Source organism: Rhineura floridana, chromosome 5 (assembly GCF_030035675.1).
Source record: "Rhineura floridana isolate rRhiFlo1 chromosome 5, rRhiFlo1.hap2, whole genome shotgun sequence".
NCBI lineage: Eukaryota > Metazoa > Chordata > Lepidosauria > Squamata > Rhineuridae > Rhineura > Rhineura floridana.
This window is the reverse complement of record NC_084484.1, coordinates 139,832,195-139,855,445: the sequence shown is the minus strand read 5'-3', so window position 1 is coordinate 139,855,445 and position 23,251 is coordinate 139,832,195. Positions and strand designations below refer to the sequence as shown.

At 39.4% G+C, this 23,251-nt stretch overlaps 1 protein-coding gene across 2 annotated transcripts in view; it reads right to left on the bottom strand.

Annotated features, from left to right (window-relative positions):
- The window catches only part of CMSS1 (cms1 ribosomal small subunit homolog), a 359,816-nt gene that overhangs the window by 154,235 nt on the left and 182,330 nt on the right, over positions 1-23,251 (bottom strand). Inside the window, exon 2 of one of the 2 annotated variants that reach the window (XM_061628234.1) lies at positions 13,853-13,901. The exons of the other annotated variant lie outside the window; for it this stretch is intronic. Within the exon in view, the coding sequence (XP_061484218.1) occupies positions 13,853-13,901 (49 nt within the window). The remainder of the gene's footprint in view (positions 1-13,852; positions 13,902-23,251) is intronic. 2 annotated transcript variants of the gene reach the window in all.

Sequence of the window (23,251 nt, the reverse complement as noted above, 5' to 3'; positions counted from 1 at the left end):
GAATGCTGCTGCTCGGCTCCTCACAGATTCAGGGAAGTGATATATTTAACGGGTATTGTGGCAATGGCACTGACTACCTGTTCACTTTCAGGCCCAAATAAAGGTGCTGGTGCTTCCTTTCAAAGATAATGGCCTGGAACCAACATACAATTTCTCTTGATATAAACCCTTGGTCTGTTAGTGCACTGCAGGTTGAGCCATGACTCTTCACAGTGTGAAGTTTGAATATTGGCTGCAAACATCAGGACCTTTATTTTAAAGGCTTGAGAGAAGTGGAATCAACTTCCTAAGGTGGTTTACAGTTCTTACCTTAGTGCAAGAATGAGAAACCTAGGGCTTTCTGAATTTTGTTGGATCAACTTCCATAATCCCCGATCACTGGCCATGCTGGCTGATAAGAGCTGGAGTCTGATAACTGAAGGGTCACAGGCTCCCCATTCCTGTCTTAGTGCCTTCCAGCAAAGGTGAAAAACCACTTATTCCAAAATGATTTCCACTTATTTGGTTCTTGCTTGTTGTTTCCTTGCTTCCTTGTTTTGTAGCTGATTCTCCTTTATTGGTGCCGCTCCTTTTTTTGGAAAATATGCACCCACCATTTAAGAACAAGCAATGTTTGCTAGAGCACATAAAATTGTAGTTTCTCTTTCTTCCTAGAAAGCAAGCTCTTCAACAAAATTTTATATGGAAATACGAGTACAGTGTTAAGTTGTCTAATTTGCTACATATGTCATAATGACCCAGACTGAAATGTGGCATGGAAGTATAGGGTCATGGGTCAAAATTAGAGTTCCAGGAGTTCATTAGCTGACCATTAATATGAATACAATAAAACCTTCTGAACATTTACATGAATTATTATTACTCTGAAACATTTGTGCTCCATGGCAATGCAGTTACTTCAACCTCCATTGAGTAAGCCTCACATCTTAAAAGTTCCACTCACTCCCTAAACAGGAGTGTTAGTAAGAGCGCCTACCTGTATCATTTATCATTTATTTAAGAACATAAGAAGAGCCTGCTGGATCAGGCCAGTGGCCCATCTAGTCCAGCATCCTGTTCTCACAATGGCCAACCAGGTGCCTGGGGGAAGCCCGCAAGCAGGACCCGAGTGCAAGAACACTCTCCCCTCCTGAGGCTTCCGGCAACTGGTTTTCAGAAGCATGCTGCCTCTGACTAGGCTGGCACAGCACAGCCATCACGGCTAGTAGCCATTGATAGCCCTGTCCTCCATGAATTTGTCTAATCTTCTTTTAAAGCCATCCAAGCTGGTGGCCATTACTGCATCTTGTGGGAGCAAATTCCATAGTTTAACTATGCGCTGAGTAAAGAAGTACTTCCTTTTGTCTGTCCTGAATCTTCCAACATTCAGCTTCTTTGAATGTCCACGAGTTCTAGTATTATGAGAGAGGGAAAAGAACTTTTCTCTATCCACTTTCTCAATGCCATGCATAATTTTATACACTTCTATCATGTCTCCTCTGACCCGCCTTTTCTCTAAACTAAAAAGCCCCAAATGCTGCAACCTTTCCTCGTAAGGGAGTCGCTCCATCCCCTTGATCATTCTGGTTGCCCTCTTCTGAACCCTTTCCAACTCTATAATATCCTTTTTGAGATGAGGCGACCAGAATTTAATTTAATTTATATTTATAATTTAAAATATTTATAAGCTGACTTTCAGGGTCAAACTCTCTTAAGGTGGCTTCCAACAATATGTCAACCATAATTAATTAATTAATTAATAATTAAAACAAGAAAAAAAGAATAATAAAATTGACAAAATACCAGGAACCAGAAACATTAAAACTACGCTAAGCCCAGTAAAATCTTCAAACACCAGAAATACAAAAGCCCAAGTAGAATCCTTAATCACAAGAAAGAAGCAGTTAACAAATACATTTTCAGAGCCTGCAGTGGTATATCACAACTGGGATAGAGTTAGCAGAAGAATAGCCCTACAGGATCAGACCAAGGCCCTTTCTAGTCCAGCATTCCCATAATGGGCAACCAGATGCCTATGGGAAGGCCATAAACAGGACTTGAGCACAACAGCATTCTCCCACTGTTGTTTCCCAGCAACTGGAATTCAGTGGCATACTGCCTCGAATACTGGAGGTGATACAGAATCATCATGACTAATAACTGTTGATATCCTTATCCTTTAAAGTTGCACCACTGAAAAGGCCCTTCTCTTCTACCCACCAATCTAAATGTTCTCACAAGTGGGCATACAAGTCAAGCCTCTGTGCCAGATCTCAGTGCAGGTAGGTTGTACCTTCCATTTCATCAATGAACAGGACAGCACAGTACCATGCATTCTCCAATGTAAGCTTCTGAGCTAGGCTTCTTTTTAATTAGGTAAAGCAAGTCCAGAAATACAAATTCTGATTATCCTGGGAATGGAAAAGAAGCCAGAGGGCAGTACTCCTGAGCCAGACTCTTCTTATTAAGCCACATCAGAAGTTATATCAGCTCTTCATTTGATGTTACAGTTACCTGTAGCTATCTATGAAGATTATTTTGTCACAATATTAGGCAGTGTTCCTGCAGGTGCTAAATGGCACATGAGAGGCTGTGGCTGATGGGAGTTGTCATCCAAAACATGGGAGGGGCACTAGATTGGCAATGGCTGACCTAGATCAAGGCACTTCGGAGTGATCTCATCAATACCATGTCACAGCATTCCTATCAGCCTCATGTAACATGCAAAACAACATCACCTTGAAAACCTAAGTATGAACACAGTTAAAATGTGAGCTGATGGACCAAACAATCAAAATTCCTAGTGCTCAGTTTTAGGTGACAACACTATTGGTGCACTATCACAGTCCACCAGTTTCTTATGAGTTTGAGAGCTCCTATTCATACCCAGAGCTCCTTTATACAAATGGCTTCCCTTGAAAATACAGATCATAGATAGACAGCTGCCTTATAATGAGTCAGACCACTGAATTGGCCCTAATGGCACACATCAGTTCTCCAGGGGTTCAGACAGGAGTATTTCCCAGCCCTACATGACAATGACAAGGCACAAAAGGCATAAGCTCTACCATTCAAGTATAGCCCTTCCACTTATGGCAAACAGCTCTATGAGAATCCCTTTGGCATGCGCAAATCTGTTTCCTCTCGCAAAGAATATGAGTGTCTGCCTCAACAAAAGCTATTATAGGATTTCAGAACTGGAGTGACTGCCTTTAGAAAGTGCTTGATCAAATATTTCCTCACATGTCTACTTACATTTTCCAGATTTTTTCTGCTCATGCATTGCTTGAGCAGCTATCCCTACCTCCTTGGTTGTAGAGAATAAAAGCATCACTTCCAGGTAGCACCACCAGGATATACAGCAAGCTTCTCACATAACTTGGCAGTCAATAATTTGGGCTCAGTTACTGAAACATGATGTGCTCAATAAGAACATAAGAAAAGATCCCTTCTAGTCCAGCATTCTGTTCTCATAACCAGATGCCAATGGGAAACCCAGAAGCAGGACCTGAGTGCAACAGCACTCTACCCATTTGTCATTCCCAGCAACTGGTATTCAGAGGTATACTACCTCCGACAGCAGAGATAGAACACTTGATAGCCTAATCCTCCATTAATTTGTCTAAACCTCTTATAAAGCTATAACTACATTTTGTGGGAGAAAATTTCAAAGTTTAACTATGCGCTGTGAGAAGGAGTACTTTCTTTTGCCTGTCTGGAATCGTCCAACATTCAGCTTCATTGGAAGGTCTTAAGTTCTCCATTTGAGAGAGAAAGTGAGTGTTCAACACTTGGCTAGATAGTACCTTAAATAACTTTTTTAAAAAATCGTAGGAAACATCATGCTTTTAAGGCTCCCAATTGCGCACTTACAGACGTAACCATGATGCAACCACTTGGCATATGCGTTCTTCTTTCCTCAAACTATCAGTTTTCAATCACCCAGAGAAAAGAAAACATTCATTTTGTTGCCAAGAGCCCAAAGCAGTACTTAAAAACTGTAGCACTGGACTTTGTTACCAAGTTTATTATGGTACAACTACAGGCTTTGATGAGAAAGAAGAAAGAACACAACAAGTTCATGAAGCTAAAAAGCCAAGATGCACTAAATTGGGGCATTCCAAGTTAAAAATAACTACCTTAAACTGTGAGACTAGAGCTGTAATTTTGTGCAGTGCAGCATGACATCATGGTTTACATGGGACCAGCTCAATAAATCAAAATAGCTAATTAAAGATCCTACTGCCAATCCATATTATTTTGACAAATAATTGAAACGGGACAGTTCATAATACAAGCCAGATAAGTTTACGAAAAACATGTTCTTTTCAAACGCTTTTAACTTCATTGCTGCTTACAAAGAATTCACATTCAGAAAAGTACAGACCCCAAGTCCTTATTTTGAGTCTGACTTCACTGTCAAGGAATTCTTCAATTAATTGTATGTCGCTTTAAGCATTTTCTCACCAATGAGAAAACTATCTGTGGTTCCTCGATCCTTCCTGCGCCAATGACTGCCACACTTTATTTCAAACACACAGTTTCTGCAACAGCCCACTCTTGTTTGGTAAAAACTAGTGAACAGTCACATTTTGACACATTTTAGGAACAGAGAGAGTTGACACCTTTTATTGAACAGATTGAGAACAAAAAGGCATTGGTTTGCTACAAAACAGCCTAGGATTTGTTAACTGTGTGTTCCAGACCAGCTTTTTAAAAAATGCTGTTAACGTGACAAATGAAAATATTCTCAAAAATACAAAATGATCTTTAATAAAAATGAAATGCATGCTGACTATGTAACTGCTATCTAGGGCCATAGCTAAGTAGCAAAGTATCTGCTTTGCATTTTATTTTATTTATTTACAGATTTATAAACTGCTTCACAATCAAAAGTTACTGAAGAAGCATACAACAAATAAGATAAAATGCAAGAGTACAAAGTAGCTCAGTAAACTAAAGGCATTCTAAGAGGCAAGCAGAAGGTCCCATATTCAATCCCTGGAATCTCCAGGAATGGTTGGGAACGTCCCATCTGATTACTGGAGAGCCACTGTCAGAGGAATCGGGAACCTCACCCTGGGGCTGAACACAGCCCTCCAGGCCACTGTATATGACCCTGAGCACTCTCCCCAGGCTACATCCTTCTCCTTAGGTCACACCGCTCACGGCCATGCTTTATGTCCCCCCTCGATTGTTTTTGCCTGGCTAGAATGTGTCCTTGAATTCATGCTTCTTGCTTGCTTGGATGGAGAACAGATAGGGCTGTGTATGTAGAAACAAGCCTACTGTTCAAAGGTAAACGTAACATTCACTCCTCTGCCCCCCACTGGAATATGGCCTTCTGAAGGTTGCCCAGAAGGGAATGTGGCCCTTGGGCTGAAAAAGTTCCCCACCCCTGAGCTCAATGGACCAGTATAAGGCAGCTTCCTATGTTCCCATATGTTAATATATAGATATTGTTTATAATAGATGGGTCAGCTAGATGGTCAAAGAACTATAATTCACTAATAGGCAAAAAACCTTGTGGTTTAAGAACGTACCTATAACCCACAGATATTTCTTTCAAACTTTAAAAAGCAGGGAAATTGGGCGGCTATAGTGAATGCACCAGGAGAGCAGGAGACCCGACCTCCTCTCTGACATATTGGACTGCTGTACAAATCTGTAAAAATGCAAACACAATTTGGGTTGGTCTTCACAGTCCAATCCACTTGCTGTGTAGCTTGGAAGAATTTGGTAACATGTGCCTCTGAGGAAGGGAAGGAATTGGAAGGGGAAGGCTGAGGAGACAGGAGTGGGAAAGGAAAGGGAAGGGGAGAGGCAGGAGGGAGGAGATAGGAGGGTAGGTTTGATTATTTGCATACTTATTGAATTCAATTGGATTTACTCCTGTTGCAATCATGCTTAGGATAGGTGAAACTGACCTGAGGGTGGGGCAGGAAGGGGGAGGAGTAGGACTAGGGGGAGTGAAGGGGATTGGGGGAGTGGGCATTGGGCAATGGAAAGCCCCTTTCCTTTCCAAAAGGAAAATGTATCATTTCGGGGGGGGTCCCCCACTTTTTATTCTACAGCAGACACATGTAGTCTACCATCCAAATTTAAACCAAAGTTGTCCCTGTCACATGCATATCAGACTTTTCTTCCACTTTAAACAGTCATAGCTTCCTCCAAAGAATCCTGGGAAGTGTATTTTGTGAAGGGTGCTGAGAGTTGTTAGGAGACGCCCTATTCTCCTCACACAGCTACAATCACCAAGAAGAGGGGCTGACTGTTAAACCACTCTGGCCACTAGAGCTCTATCAGGGGAATACTAGCCTTCTAACAACTCTCAGTACCATTCACAAACTACACTTCCCAGGATTCTTTCGGAGAAGCCATGACTGTTTAAAGTGGAATAGATGTCTAATGTGGGTGTGGCCACCTGATTAGCCAAGACAAACTGCTGTTAGTCTGGCTTTTGGAACACCGACAATTGGTTCTTACTGAGCATGCCTGTGTTATCATAGACACCAATTTTAAATTTCTTAAATTAATTAAAAATTAGTCAGGTATTTTTTTACCTTTTAAACTGCAGAAGATGAAGGTCAGAATATGGGGCAAGGTCAGTAATAGGATTACAGGTACTCTGTGAACATGGCTGATTTTTAAATAATTTCAGGAGATTATGAGAACTCTGACAGAAAAAAGTCCAAAAGGGGTCTGGTTTTTCTCTCTCTCTTTTTACACTTTGAACTCTTGATTCTCTCTGATTGTTTTGTGTATTGCCATGAAAATTTAGAGGGTTGTTAAGCAAGTGCTTTTGAGTTCAGGACTATACATTTTGTAAGATTTTGTTATGGAATGAGCGTATAGGAATCAGCAGAATGGTATGGGGGGTATTTTCAATTTAATATGGCAGAATGTGAAAAATCCATGCTGGCCATAGTATACAGCCACTCTTGTAGCTATATAATTACTTTTTTGAATCCTCACAGGCAACACCAAATAGGTAATCCAATCTTTTAATTAGACCAACTGCTGTGAATGCTGATGTGATGGCTTGCCAAGTCTCCCAAACAGTCTAACGTAGACAGATGTTCTGGTAGCCAATTTGAGTCAGTCTGCCATCTTAGTGTGGCATCATTGATAGGCTGTGATTCCCAGGCAAAGAGGAAGCTCTTTGCTACTTCTCAACCTTAAAGACTGTGCCCAGAAGCAATCTCCATGTAATCTGTGGGAATGGAGAAAATTGTTGATTGCTTAAAGAGGCAGAGTAGATTTGTACATTATGTTTTTTTAAGATTAGTTATGATCCCATAAGCCAGTCCTTTGCAGAATTCTTGAAATTCACATATCTGCCAAAGAGCCAGCCATGCAATACTCATTCACACAAGGACAACACCATAGACAAAGGTACTCATGCAGGAATAAGAGAAATAATAGTTTATAGTTTTTAATAGCTTTAAAAATGTTCCAGCGCTGCATTATTAAGATGTTTCATTTGTACCTTTATTATTAACTAGTTAAGTGTCCATCCTAAATATGCAGGATTTGACATATGGGGGGGGGGGGAGAAGAAGAGACTGATTAAAGGAAGCCATTCAGAAACAATGCTAAGTCAGCTTGCTCCTCCTGGTGACTCAAGTGACCAGGGCAGCAGAGAAAGGAGGGTTTACTGCAGCCATTGTCTTGGCTGACTTTTCTTAAGTTATCTGCTCTGAATCTGTCTGAGTTTTCTGCCATGGATTCGGTGAATATTTTCAGGACTAGCGTCTGCTTCAGTATTCTCCCATCTGTACAATGGGTAAACATTTTCTAAAATCTCTTCTAAATGCTTAGTTCCCTAATAATATGCTGTATATAGGTAAGTATTATATATGTGATTTGAGGAGTGGCCTGCAGTTGGACACATTCACTTTAGTTATTTACTCTGCACATACTTTTAGTTCTTGTTTTATACCTGGGCACAATCGTATTGTGGATTGTATTACACTAATCTGCAGCAGCCACACATTTTCATTTCATTTTTCGACACCACCTTTCTACAGTATATTACTGTACTCAAGGAGGCTCACAACCCATATAAATATCAAAATAGACAACAACAAAATCACATAGCTATCCTATAAAAGTTGAAAATATATCTAAAAAACAAATTAATAAAATTCAAGATCTATTTCATGTATAGTATTACAAGACAATAATGGAAATAGAACCCATAATGTGTGAGGCATGGGTCTGTATTATACACAATGCCTCTTCCTGTTTTTTTCTACAACCTTTGGTGACGTCAAATAGTTTTAGCTCTTGCAGTATATCCAAAGTATCTGCTGTGAGAAAAAAAGAACTAGAATTTGTTCATGTACAATTTCTAGTCCATCCTATTCCAAATAAATCAGGACAGGGCCAGCATGAATTGAACAGGGTTTTTAAAAAATGCTTTTCAGAAAAGAGAAGGACCCACAGGAAGGGAACAACACTCTGAATTAAACTGTTTTATAATACTACTGAATGACAACGTTTGGGATTTTAGTAAACGTTAAAGGAAGGTTTTTTTCTACAAGGGAAAGCCAGAATGCCTTTCTTGTTCTAGCTTGTTGCACAGATGCTAAACTCAAGAGACAATCTCATCTCTCATATTCCACCAGGTGAGCAACCTTTCTTCCCCCAAGGGCCAAGTGTGGCAGGAGTTAGGGCAACCAAGTGGCCTCATGCCAGGGGGTATTGCTGGGGTCAGTAATGGGTAAGGCCATACACACACATTCAGATACACAATTATGATGGGGAGGAAGGTGTACAGGAAGAGTCACCACCGCATGTCTTCCTTCCCATCACAATAGTGCTCACCTTAGCTCAAACAGCTGTTTTGCTGGCTCTTGGTGTGGGGAGTGAGATTTACATGGGAAGAAGATGTGCAGGGATGATTCTCCCCATGTTCCTTCCTCCCCATAACAATTATGTGTGTGTCCCCCCAGTAACAAATGTTGGAGCAGGAGCACCTTGGGCATCCATACCAAGCTACACTGAACACCTGCTCATGTATGTCCTAGGGCCTTGGTGTCCAACACAGCTGCTACTCACCACATGAGGCAAAATGGATTTTGATCTGTGGTGAACTGGTGCTTTGCTTCTACTACATCTTTTAAAAACAAAATTTTAAATAAAATTATTTTATACATGTACCAGGTCAAAAGAGTGTCCGCCTTCCGCCTTTAACAACCACAGATTTATCCTTGGGCCCATACACTTTTCTAACTTTGAAAAGTACAGAAATAATTTTGAATTTGGGCAAGATCCATTTAACTTTGACATCTACAATTCTCATCTATCTCAAGAGCTTGTGAGGCTTCTTTCTTTGGAGAGGCACCTTTTTGAAATAGATGTGATTTTACTTCAAACCACTCAACATTTGAAAGATGATTCAATTGTTACAATGTGGATTTATATTTTAAATCAAAATGAGTTTGATCTTCTAAATACAGTTATTACAAAACTTTTCAATTTTTAGTTTAACATGGCTCTGTCAATCAACTTCTTCTGTGGTAAAAAATGGGAAATCAAAATATAGGTCGCAGATATAGTAATAACTCAATTAACAAATGGTCCAGGAAGCTCCCAACCAAGGCTTTTTAAAGGTGAAACTGACCAGCTTTGCTTTGCTATGGATATCAACCCTGTGCTTTTGTTTTAAGGTGAAACTGACTAGCCTGTCTTTACTTTGCTATCAATAAACTCACAAGCCTTTGCTTTAAGGTGAAACTGACTACCCTGTGTCTTTGCTTTGCTACAGCTAAACTTTCAAGTCTGCCTTCTTGCTTTGTTAGGGTGAAACTGACAAGCCTGTGTCTTTGCTTTGCATTAAAGAAATCTCTTGCTTTCTCCAAGAGCTGGGGAGAGAAGGATCCAATGAGATTCAGAGGAGGAAGAGAAGGGGTGGGGAAGAAGGTGGGTGCCAGGTAGGCACCCTTTAAAGCCGTTGTTGAAGCTGCCCCCATCATCTATGAGCCGGTGCAGGAACCTATCCCTATTCTTTCCATGTTATTCCTACCTCTGGTACCAAAGTGTCTGTTAAAGAAGAAATATCCAGGAATGCATCTACTTTGTTAACTGAGGTATTACTGTATTGGACAAAAATTTGGAGGTGTAGTTGCAATGCATTCTAACTGATTTTATGCTTGATTTCCCTGCACTACTTAATGAAAAGGTATGTCAGATTTCTCACTAATTCTATCAATAAATAATTCAAAACATTATTATGGATTTTTCTACCGTCAAAACAGAGTTAATTTTTTTTTTGTCATGTGGTTCACCACAATTTTGGCAAATATGAAAAAAAACTTGCGGACACCGCTGCCCTAAAGCCTTTGCAATTTGTGACCTGTCCAACCAAATGCAGCTAGCCAACCACAAATTGCAGCCTGCCAGGCATTTGACAATTCCTTATTTTTATAGCTGAGGGCAGGCATAAAAAAGGTGAGCACCTGAGAGGCTACCATTTCTGCTGGTGGGTAAAAATTGCTCAGTTCTGCTTAAGGACTAACCAAGAAAGCTCTCTCCAGTATAATCAGGTTCTTGAGAGAGATCTGAATTTTAAATTCATTGAATAAAGATTAGAACCATTACTTGACACACAGAATGACACTGAATAAGCTACTGATTCAATTCTATTTGCCAATAAAACACAAAAATCTTGTTTTATTAGTGGAAAACAGTTGAGATTGCAGCTAAGGAGTCTACACATCAAAGGGATTTTCCATTGTGCAACGAGGGCACAAGGTCCACAGTTAAAGACACTATTTGTATGAACGTTATTGAAACTAAAAAAAAAAGGTGACCTCTTCACAAGCAACAATCTAGTTTTTTTTAAAAAAACTAATCAGACATTTGAAGTGCTCTGATTAAAGAGAGAATATATTGCTTCTCTTGCATACACTTTTGCAGATTACTTCCTATTGATCTTTTGAGTCATACTTTTGGCACTAGATTGCTATTCTGTTACAAATATAAGCAACAGAGAACAAGTGATGTAATCTATTTATAATCCAGGTTTTAGTTTTTTCACATGAGCAAGAGAAAAATGTTTGTACAAAAGTGTAATACAATCAGGTTAATAAAAATGAAAACTGTTTACTTTAAAAAAAAGTTTAATAAAATAATATTGATTTCTAGCCTAGGTCATGCCTAAATACATAGGAAATCACTTGAAAAGTGTTTTTTTCTATCAAAACCCATGTGCACGTGTCACAATCCCACACACAGAGAAAGGTTTTTTGTATTTCATGTAATTTCTACTGTAGTTAGACAAAACCTGGGCTATAAATCAATATGTATGATCAATATTTTATTTAATATTTTACTGAGGAAAGCACCTTACACATTTTAGTCATAAACCATTAAGCTGTTAAGTACACTTAAGTCTCTTTCAATTACACAGGTTACATGACACAAAAACGCCCAAAACAGTGACATAAATCCTGTTATTTTTATTTTACAGACTGAGGTGACTCTAGCGAGTTTAGTCAAGAGTAGTATCAAGTTCAGCATACATATGTATCTTCTAGAAGGAGTGTGAGTTTGTCTACCAAACAGCTTCTTCACAGATATTTTCCCCTTCTCAAAAGCCAGTCCTTCAACAGCCACTCCAATGATAATTTCCTCCTCCTCTCCTGCCTCTCCCTCCACTGTTCCCCATATGTGAGAAAGAGCAAAGACCATTTAGCAAATCCAGTGAGAAAAATTGTTCAGTCAATCCATCCTGAGGGCGATATTAAAATCAACACGGGTGCAAGCATCTACGCATTCCTCCCTGTCCCAGAAGTAACAAATGAAATAGGCTTCATCACATTCATTTGAATGTGGTATCCCCCTGTCCATCCCATTACAACAAAATTAATTCCTATTTCGCCTTTGACAGATTAGATAACCAGGGGCATATCAGCGTGTTGGGGGGAACCTCTTGCCAGGAGACTGAATGTGGCCCTCCAAGCCTCTTTCTCTGGCTCATGGGATTCTCCTTGGACTAAGCACCTTCCTAGGTCACACTCCTCGCTAGCCCTGCGCCATGTGGTTGCATGCTCTCAGAGCTGAAAGACTGAAGAGGCCCTTATTATCATTCCTGGTGGACTGCCTCTGTTCTGTCCTGTGTTCTTCTCACTGACAGAGAAAGGGACAGGGAAGTGTGAAGAAAAAAATGGCTGTGAAGAGAAGGGAGCCTGGCTGCTGGGTGAGGAAATTGTTGTGAGAGAGCTGTTAGGGGAGAAGTCTCCCAACAACATAAGAACTGCACAGACCCGTACATGTGCATATTAGGTTTGTAATTTCTTGGCTTGACAAATCCAGAGGAACATTAAGTAGGTGCCTTAGACTGAGTCGGACCATAAGTCCATCTAGCCCAGTATTGCCCACACTGAATGGCAGCATGTTGCTTTTGAGCCAATTTTGTCACTCCTGCTCCTCATACACTCTTACAAATAGTAAGTTAGTTAATTTTTCAGAATAATGACTGCAACAATTTCCCCCCCAACTAAAGATACAGTTTCTATTGATAAAAATATATATAATTAAGTACATGAGACATTTCTATATTATGAAAAAGAAAGAAAATTTCAGCAAGATAATCTCTAGCTTGTAACCATGAAAGTTGTCGTGCTTTATTAGATTTCTTCTACACGTTTAATCTTCTCTAAGAGGGCAAAGACAAGAGGAATAAGAAGAAAACAAGCTGTAACCGTCTTCTGACTCATACTCAGTTACACATTACCAAGTAACAGACTTCTGATAAAGGAAAGGCAGCAATATCAGCTTTTCAATTAACTCTTCATGAAGAACTGCAGGATTCAAAATGTCTCCTGCATCATTACTGAATGCTTGGGTCTCATAAATTTAAACCTATATAAAAGTAAAAAATAATTCAATGCTATAGTGTTACACACTGTATCCTTAGCAGACACGGGGGGGGGGGGGGAGAAGAAATGAACTCTTGCTCTCAGCCAAGTTCTCATTTTCCACAATTTAATTGTGAGCTGAAATAAAGCAACTTTTGTCTCTTTGGGGCAACATCAAGACTAAATCCAAGGTTGTGTCCAACTCTATCATTTGAAAAGAAGGGACATGGGGAATTATAGTTTTGCAACCGCAGAAGGTGGTATTATAAGATTGTATTATAAGCTATAGAAGGGGTCAGTTTTACATTCATTAGTATCGATTGATTGATTGCATTTGTATACCACCCCATAGCCGAAGCTCTCTGGGCGGTTTACAACAATTAAAAACATTAAAAACAAATATACAAATTTAAAAACACAATTTTAGTCACCAATACATTTAGTCATCATACATAAGTGTTCTTATTGTTTTGTTTGGTTGTATTATGTTATTCTTAATGCTGGTTAGGTATTATTTTATTGTTTAGTTTTTTAGATTCTGTATCATTTCTGTATCATTTTGCTTTGTACATCGCCTAGAGTGGCTGATGGCCAGCCAGACAGGCGATTAATAAATAAATAAATAAAACACATGAGGGGGAGGGAGTGGAATTCTGATGGCAGGTCCTGTATCCAAATTATACATGCTCAGTTTAATTTCTGCATACAGCTTACACATATACATCAGGCTCAGGAAAAAAAACCAGAAAAATGGAGGGAGGAGAGGGTGGTTTTTTTGGAGGGGTTCCATTTCCCCCAAATATTTCTAGGGGGAAAAACTGTTTCCCCCCCAATGTTCCAGTTTTTTTTCCAGGCCTTCATATCTCTAATTTGGATGTGATCAGGAATCTTAAGAATTTGGATCATCCAAAAATGGTTAGGGCCAACATCTATACTCAACTGGTATTGAAAAACAGCCTTGTAGGCATTAAGATCTCCTCCAATTAAAAAAATAAATCATACATTACCAAATAAGATGGCCCCGGATAAGTGAGTCACCACAAACAGTATTCTTACCTAGAAAAAAGCAGTAGTGAGGATTATCAGTTTCACACTCTCAAAACAGTTCCAAAACAACCGTTGCCAACATCCTGGCAACCAGGAAACAGCCACCTCCCTCATAAAAGGGGAGCAATACCAGAGCAAAAAAACAGAAATCTCTTTAAAGTAACACTCGACATTAAAAGGAAAACAAAGCTAAAAGGGAACTGAGAATTAGTTAAAGCAGCTACCCAACAGACCAGTAAAATAAAGCTAATTTAGGTAGTTAGACATGTTTAGAAAAAGGCATATGGGATTTATAATACCACTTAAGTTGGGGCCTATTTTCTGAAAATAAGCACTTTTACTTCTGAGTTGTCTGCATTATTAAGGGCTGGGTTTTTTTAGCAGGGGTGGGGTATGTAAATATTTAAGAAAAGAAACATGAGAGTTTGTTAGCATTTAAAGACATATTCTATTTTGCTATCTGATTTTTTTTGCATAAGACATTGGTTTATATTTTTATGAGCCAGTCAATGTATTCTATAATGCATAACATTTACCCAACTTTGTAGTGGTTTTAAAAAATACTATTTTCATTTCCATTTTTATTAGCCTTTCCTATTTTGTAGCAAGACAAATTAGAGGGGAAAATGAGTATGAAGCAAGAAGATAGAAATATTTTTATTTTCTATTGAGAAAACACTTCTATATTTTTATGTTTCATCAGAAAACATTCTTCATAACAGTTCCAAATAAGCAAACTTAGCAAATGATGGGGTCGGAAGCCAGATCTCCTTATGGATCAGTTGTAACTGATTCTTAAATAGGAAGCAGAGAGTAGGAATAAACAGTTGTCTAGATTAAATTTTGAGAGAGAAAAAAAACCTTACGGTCAGATCAGAAAACCCATCAAAGGTAAATCTAATGTTAGGAATTGCTGTGAAAGAGATTGATATAAAGTCCTGGACCTGGACAAAGTAGAGAAAAAAGTTATCGGGATTTCAACATCATTTTCTATAGGGAAGAAAGAGGACTGTGTTCAAGATATTGGACTTTCTAGTTTGGAGGGTGAGGGTGGAAAGAGACAATTAAGGGGGATCATGATGGAAAAACTATAAATTTATAAACAGAATGGAGAAAGGAAATTGTGATTTTCTTTGTCTCAAACTACTGAAACTTGGGGCTATTTAATTAAATTGATTGGCATTTAATTTCCAGGCAAGGAAAAGCAAGCATTTCTTCACACATAATTAAGTAATTGAGTTCTTTGGCACATGCTGTTCTCATGGCTTTTGTCTACCTTAGATGGCTTTGAAAGAGGTTTGGCCAAATTCATAAAAGATGCTGTTATTTTAGTCTATGATAGCTTTAAAAGAATTTGATGAAACATTTGTCTTTGTTATCCTTGTGTTGCTAAGTTTCTGGATGGGTAAAGGAAGGGAGAGGGAAGAAAAGGGAATCTGACTGATAATTGCTGGAGACAAGAGTGCTAGGCTACATAAACCTTTCTACAGAACATACACACCAAATAACTACATTTCTTGCTGATAAAACTTTCACCCCTTGCAGCTTCCAATATTAAGAAAGTATGAATCACTCCATACTCTACTAAACTAACAAGGTTCCCATCATGTCATTTAATCTATGGCAATACTGCAATGACTTGTGCTTCCTGAATCTGACAAGATGATACGAGCACTGCTTAGTTTCATTTCTGAATTCTTGTCCTTCTTTTAATCTCTTCTTAGTATAGGCTCCATAATCAGTCTGTCTTATTACAATCAAAACTGTGTAACAATTGTATGGAAATCTAAACTGTGTAAGAGGGCTAAAAAGATATCAGGTAATAGTTTGCTAGTATCTTGCAGATATATATTATCATCATCACACAACGTAAGTAATTTCATCTCCAGGTTTTGCCTGACCTTGCTAGAATGACATTGGTGTAATTTCATTTATTTATTCAAACATTTATACCTTGCCTTTTGACTTAAAAGTCTCCAAGGCAGCTCACAAAAAAACCCACTAAAAACAAACATACATTAAAACCATCAGATAAAACAGGAAATAATCCAAGCTGAAAAGAGCAATAGATATTAGCAGAAACAAGTTAATAGCAACCCAAAGACTCTCAGAAAGAAGTCATCTTGGTTTGATATCGAAAAGGAACATGAAAAGAACAAGAATGGCTTTCCAAGAAAAGAAGTTCCACAACCTAGGTACCACCCAAGGCCCCATCTCCTGTTGCAACCCACCCTATTTCAGATGGTGGGGACACATGGGAGCACATCTCAGGGGGTTCTTAACTCCTCAGCTGCTGCAGTGACAAAACAAAGCACATGAAATTACACAGTCTTGCTGTTCTGTTTGAAAATATATATAACTTTATTTACTGAATATGTATCAGAGACTTCCTTTTCAGTAATAATTTATATAGCTCTTTTAAAAGTGTTTTAGAGCTTCTTTTATTTAAAATATATTCAGAATTTATGAGGTACATTGCTTCTGAGAGAGAGAAGCTCAATGCTACTCAAGACAACTTCATGGCTAAGCAGGGAACTGAGGTATGATTGAGCCACATCAAAAATCGGCACTCACTGTTGCCTAGAATTTGGCAGATTTTCAGTCCTCAACATTTTTCAGGAACAAATTTTATATTACATCTTCTGATGGTGGGGTGATTCTTGATGCAACTCCATTTAAGAGATAATCTCTTATCAATGTTAACTCTTTTCCTTTGCAGCAGCACACTACAAGCAGAACATTTTCCAATCCTGCAGAAATTTAGATATGTAAACAGAGCAGGAAGATTACACACACTTGAAAGCTTACTGCAGACTAATAGATGGTATCTGCAATTTATAGTCTGGGCTCCATGTTGAGGCCTTCAAACTACTGTCATTAGGGCATGGATCCAAATAACACATATAAATGACTGTATATGTAATTAGAGCTTTGCTCATTGTTTTTTCCCACTGCAACTGTTCATACTGCTGAAGTGATTATCCATTTAAAAGCAAAAAAAACCCAGCATCCTGTCTCTTTGGCAGTGTAAACCACTGCAGGAAAAACAGGAAGCAAAGCTCTGGCTCTCCATGTGGTCCTCTCTGCCATGCATGTATCCATTCTGTGGATCCCAGCAAAGATCATGAGGATTTAAAAAAGACGTTGATAAAAGCAGAAAAACCTGAGACTGCTCTGGAGAGAAAAGTTTCCAGAGCTATTCGAACTACTGATACCTTTCTAGTTCATAGCATGGTTCACTTATCAGTACTAAATATGCGTAATGTTTCATACATATCAGACTTGAAACAAAACTACTTCTAATCAGATCTGGCATAAAAAGGGAGAAAATAGGGTGAGGTAAGTGTGATCATACCCTACAGAAGAATAGTGGATGGCAGGACTTCAGCATATTACTTAGACACTAAACAGTAGAGAGCTAGAGATAATTCTCAGGTAAACTTTCCATGAGCCACTACGTCATCCTTCCCTAACCTCCCAGCATTAATCATGTCAGTAGTAAACCTGATGCAACCAAGGAAGAATGTCTGATTTATAGGCAGGCAGGGCAATGCTAAGAGAACAAACACACTGGCATGTCAAGAAAGGAAACACCAACTCAAATTTAATTTCAGCTCTGTAACTCACCCCAGAAGAAAACAAGTATTTTCCATTTTCTCCCCCCTGGCATGTTTGTACAGAGATTTACCAACTGAGGATAGTCTCTTATATTTTTTCCAGTTCTCCTCCTGGAGTCTGGATGTCACTACCATGAATAAAATTATGGTGTGGGAAGTTGTATACTTGTATCTATTCCCAAAATTAGATTCAGGTATGCCACGTAGCTCCAAGAACTTTGGTATAGCTGTGTATCTATAAGCCTTCCCCATCATGACAAAATTTCATAATGTGAGTAATTTACTGAAGGTCTTGAAGCCTTTAAGTTGGTGTTATAGAAGTCCCTTGACTGTGGCTGAAAGCATCAGCTCTAAAACTTATTCTCATGCCCTTCCCCACAAATCACATTTGCTGATCTATAATGTATGACATGACAGTGTTCAAATAATCCCCCTCACACATTGGGACATAAAAGGAGTGCACTGTGTTTATGTACTGATTCACATTATATGGTAGCAGACATCTAAGCTGCATTTACACCTATGCTTCCTACAAAGAACATGTAAAATGTGAAGGTTGGGGGAGATGCATTTCCCTTTATATTTGACATGTTTCCTCTGGGAAACAATAAACAAAGCAAGGTGCCAACTCCTATTAAATGTACCGGCCTTGCATTAAGGCCACTGTTGTTCAGAGGAAGGATCTGATAATTTTGCACTTGAGCAAGGACTTGTGCCAGGGTTTGTCTATAGCTGGATATCCTTTAGCAATTCCAAAATTGCTAATTGTGGTGACAAGGAAGAGAGCCTTTTCAGTTGTGGCTCCCTATCTGTGGAATATCCTCCCCAGTGAGGTCCACCTGGCACCATCATTTACATCTTTTTGGTGCCAGGTAAAGACGTATCTTTTCTCCTAAGCATTTGACATATTGAGATGATGTTTTGTTTTTAATATGCTGCCAAACCTTCCTGTGACTGTGTGGGGGTGGTATTGCTATTGTCTTGTTGTTGTTTATTGTTATGTTTTTATAGTCTGATTCATTTGTTTTGTTTTTACATTGTATAAGTTGCTTGAGGACCTTTGGGCATCAAGCAACGAATAAATCTAATAAATAATAGTAATAATAATAATTACTATTTTGTCTTGGCTCTCAAAATCTAAATAGTAATGTATAGCACAATTCTATGCATGTTTAACCAGAAGTAAGCCTTCTGTGTTCAACAGAACTTACTCCCATATGAAATGTGCACAGAATCAGTCATAATTTTTCACCTGGGATGATGGCTGATGAAGAAAATAAAAAAGCTTTTGCATACTGAATACCAGGCCTCAAAAAAGCCTGGCCACCTAAAACATTTGCTGCTGGAACCTAGCAGTACACAGAGATGGCATAACTCCTAAAATGTGACAGGAACCCAAGAGCTATGCTGGATCAGGCCAAAGATCCATCAAGTGCAGCATCTTGTTCTCCCATTGGTTGAACAAATGCCTATGAGAAGCCTGTAAGGAGGACCTGAGTGCAATACAGGTCCCAATACTGGTTCTTGGGAAACCCCACTTTTTATATCCCCCCACTGTGAGAACTGTCCATTTATTTCTTTTTTCCTTTTTTTATTAATAATTTTTATTGAATTTTCAAGCATTAAAAAAAATTGACAGAAAAGCATACAAAAATTAGACAAACAAAAGCTCTGTGCTTTCTGCTCTTTCACCAGTTACTGGTCCATAAGAGGGCCTCTCCTTCTACTGCATGACTGCTACACTTAGACTATGGGCACACTATTCACCTACAGCAAAGCATTTTCATTGGCCACACCTGGAGGGGCAACAGGTTGATTTGCCAATCAGTTGCAAAATATGTTTGAAGCTGAATTAAAAAAAAAAACACTTTAGCTGATCCGACCAGGGGCAGGGTTTAACTAGTGTCATGTTGTCCCTGTTTTCAGAAAACAGAAGTGGAGACGCACTGGAACAGGCAGAACAGTAAGTGTGTCTCTACCCATACTCAGGAATCTTTAGTTAGGGACTTTATCAAAAGGTTTTTGAAAGTCTAAATATACAATGTCTACTGGATTGCCCCTATTTATAGTCTTACTGAGCTTCAAAAAACTTTAAAAGGTTTGTTAGACAGGACTTACACTTGCAGAAGCCATGTAAGTTCTAATTCAGCAAAACATGTACCTCTATGTTTGGTAAATCTTTATCTAATTATGCTTTCTGCCAGGTTTCCCGAACAGGCGTTATGCTAACTGGCCTGTAATTTCCTAGATCCACCCTAAATCCCTTTTTTAAAATTGGTACTATATTGGCCACTCAGGTATGAAGGATGATCTTAGAGGCAAGTTACATATTTTTGTTAGCCCCCATATCACCACCTCAAGATCAGGGACTCCTCTACAGGAGCATTAAAAGAAGGGAAGGAAAATACGATAACACTTCATCATACAAAACACAAACAGGGGTGAACAGACTGTTATGTGGGGCACCTCTGAACTAGGTGGACAACAAAGCAGTTCCCGGGACTGCTAAATCCTCAATGCCATCTTCCAAGATGTCACTCTTATTCTGAAAGCTAGCCCTATATTCTGTTCCAGAATCCTTCAGCGCTACTGGTTCCTAATTCCCCTATGGTAGATTACATAAAGATAAACTCACTCACATTCTGGCCAGTTTAACTGAGGAAAGATAGAATACTTTCAGAGTGGCCAAAGAATTTTATTAATGACTTGGATGAGGAGGTACAGGGAATGCTTATCAGATTTGTAGATGATACAAAATTGGAAGGAATAGCTAATACTCGAAGACAGAAACAAAATTCAAAGAGATAAGCTGGAGCATTGGGCTGAAAACAACAGAATGAAATTTAACAGGGATAAGAGCTAAGTTCTACACCTAGGGAAAAGAAACCGAATGCACAGTTATAAGATGGGGGATACTTGGCTCAGCAATACTACATGAGAGAAGGGTCTCAGAATTATTGTTGATCGCAAGCTGAATATGAGCCAACAGTACGATGTGGCTGCAAAAAAGGCAAATGCTATTTTAGGCCACATTAGCAGAAGTATAGTTTCCAAACTGAGTGCAGTACTACTTCCACACTTTGGCACTAGTTAGGCCTCCTCTTGAGTACTACATCCAGTTCTGGACACCGCACTTTAAGAAGGACCTTTAGTGTGGCAGCACCTACCCTGTCGAATTCCCTTCCTTTGAATATTAGACAGGTGCCATCTCTGCTATCTTTTCGGTGCTTTTTGAAGACTTTCATCTTTCAACAAGCCTTTTAGGTTGAGACCTATCCCAGTCTGCGTCTGTGTTAGAATTGCGTAATATGTTTTTTAATGTTTTTAACTTTTTTTAAAGTTGTTTTTTAAAAATGTTTTTAACGCTGTTTTGTATTTTAAGATCTGTTTTTATGATGTTTTAAAGTGTTCATGTTAAGTATATGGATACAGCTTTGCAGACAAGGTGTAAAATTATTGTGAGAAGATGGAACTATTTTATCTGATTCAGATTTAATAAAACCTAGTGGAATCAATCCCTCTGAGGGAGAGGCCTCAGCAACAGAATGAATCAAGGAAGATATTTTTTATTCTTGAGAACTACCACTACATTCGTCCAGTTAAACGAGTTCATGTATTTGTTAAGAACTGCTCTTGACTCACATGCAATACCGCAAAACTGATTAATAGTGCATGGTTTGTTTTTTAAATGTTTCTTTGCATCAACAGTTCTAGGGACTTGCCCTTGGGAACTAATATTATAGCTTCCAGAACAAGTTATGCCATGTTCTGACAATGTATTACTTCATTTTAGCACATCACATGTCATGTTGTCAGAAAACAGAACAGCAATTTTCTGCTTTCTAGTTTGTTTTTAAATTAAAAAGTGACATGAGTTTTCATCAATCTAATTGTATGTTTTCTAAGTAACAACACTAAGTAATAATTTCATGCAAGTTTAATATTGATTAGTCATGTGGTGTTTGAGAGAGCGATCACAGACTGAAACATTAGCAAAAGTGTGTGTGTAAGATACAGATAACTGCTTCTCAAGAGCCAAAAGGAGTGCAGCAAAAAGAGCACTGACTGGCAAAATCTTGGTTCAAATCTCTGCTTATCCATGAAGTTCACGGGATGGCCTTCGCCAACATGCTGTCACATAGGCTAACCTACGACAGAGTATTGTTATAAAAAGGGACAACTCCATGCATGCCTCTCCATGCTCTTTAGAGGAAGAGCATGATACAAAATGGACAACACCATGGATCAGTTCTCAGTTGTAGCATCTCACATAAAGAACTCTTTCCCCAAGAAAGCCACCTGACATCTATACTAACGTGAAGACCTTTATATTTTCCCACATTCTGGACTCTAAAACATTACTACTTCTTCTCCAAATGCTCTTTGCACCACCCTTCACGTTCTTTTATGACTTGTAAGCTGCATTGGATTTTTTTTTATCAAATGTTCTAAATAAATAAATAGTGGAGGGGCTGTGTCAGCTGGTCCATTGGAGATATAAGTAAGCCAGCTCTCAGAGAGTGAGTGAGCGAGCAGTGTGAGCTAACAGGGAGAGCTAATAGGAGTTTGGCAGAGGAAGTGTAGGGAGGAAGAGACAGACAAAGACAAAGAGGGCTCTGAAGCCGTGTGCTCTGACCATGTGCTCTGAAGGGCTCCACAGCAGCTTGACAGGAATGGGTGTGGCCTGATAGCTGCTGAGTGCAGCTAGGAGCAGCTGTGTGTGCTGGCAGTCTTCATTCCTGACCTCTAACTGAGCAGAGCAGAGGGAGCTGTGTCAGCTGGTCCAGAGGAGATACAAGTGAACCAGCTCTCAGAGAGAGCTAACAGAAGTTTAGCAGAGGAGGTCAAAGGGGAGGTCCCTAAAACTCCCCCCCCCTTGTATGGCGCACCTCATACCAGAAGAACTCTCCTATTTACCCTGAAGGAGGACAGGACAAAGCACAGGCCTCTCCCCTACAAGTAGAACGAAAGAAACAAAAGGCAGTAGAGACTATGGATGGGAAGGACACTCTGGTGGTGGTGACCTGCAAGGTGTGTGCAATGTTTGTTTTCTTGCCTGAGAACAACATGGCATACAAGTGCAACAAGTGCAAGCTGGTGGTGCTGTTGGAAAAAAAGTGAGGGGCCTGGAATGGCGAGTGGCCACACTGAAACATATAAGAGAAGATGAAGGGTTCTTAGATAGAACGCTGAAGCAACAACAGCAAAGAGAATTACAGGAAGTGGAAGAACAACAGTATGTTGAAGCAGAAGAGAGACTGTTGTGGAGAGCAACAGCGAAGTGGAGGAAACTCCATGGAAAAGGGAGACAGTTAGGAGCAGAAGAGCGAGAAGACATCCGTCACTGGTGAAACTACAGAACTGCTTCCAGGCACTTGAGGATGAGACTAGAGGACAGTCTGCAGAGGAAGAATTACAGGAGACCCCATGAGACAGCGAGCAAGAGGCTGAAGCTCAGACAAGCAGAGGCAATGAAACCACGCCCCACGACAAGAAGAAGAGTAGTAGTAGTGGGAGACTCCCTATCGCATGGGATTGAAACCCAAGTATGCTGAGAAGATCCATGGACTTGCCAGGTATGCTGTGTCCCTGGAGAATGCATTAGAGTTGTGACGGAAGAGTTGCCGTTGCTCATAAAGCCACTGACAGATATCCCTTTCTTCTTATCCATGTGGGAACAAATGATACTGCCAAGCTGAACTACGAAGAAATCATGTCAGACTTTGAAGCTCTGGGAAGGAC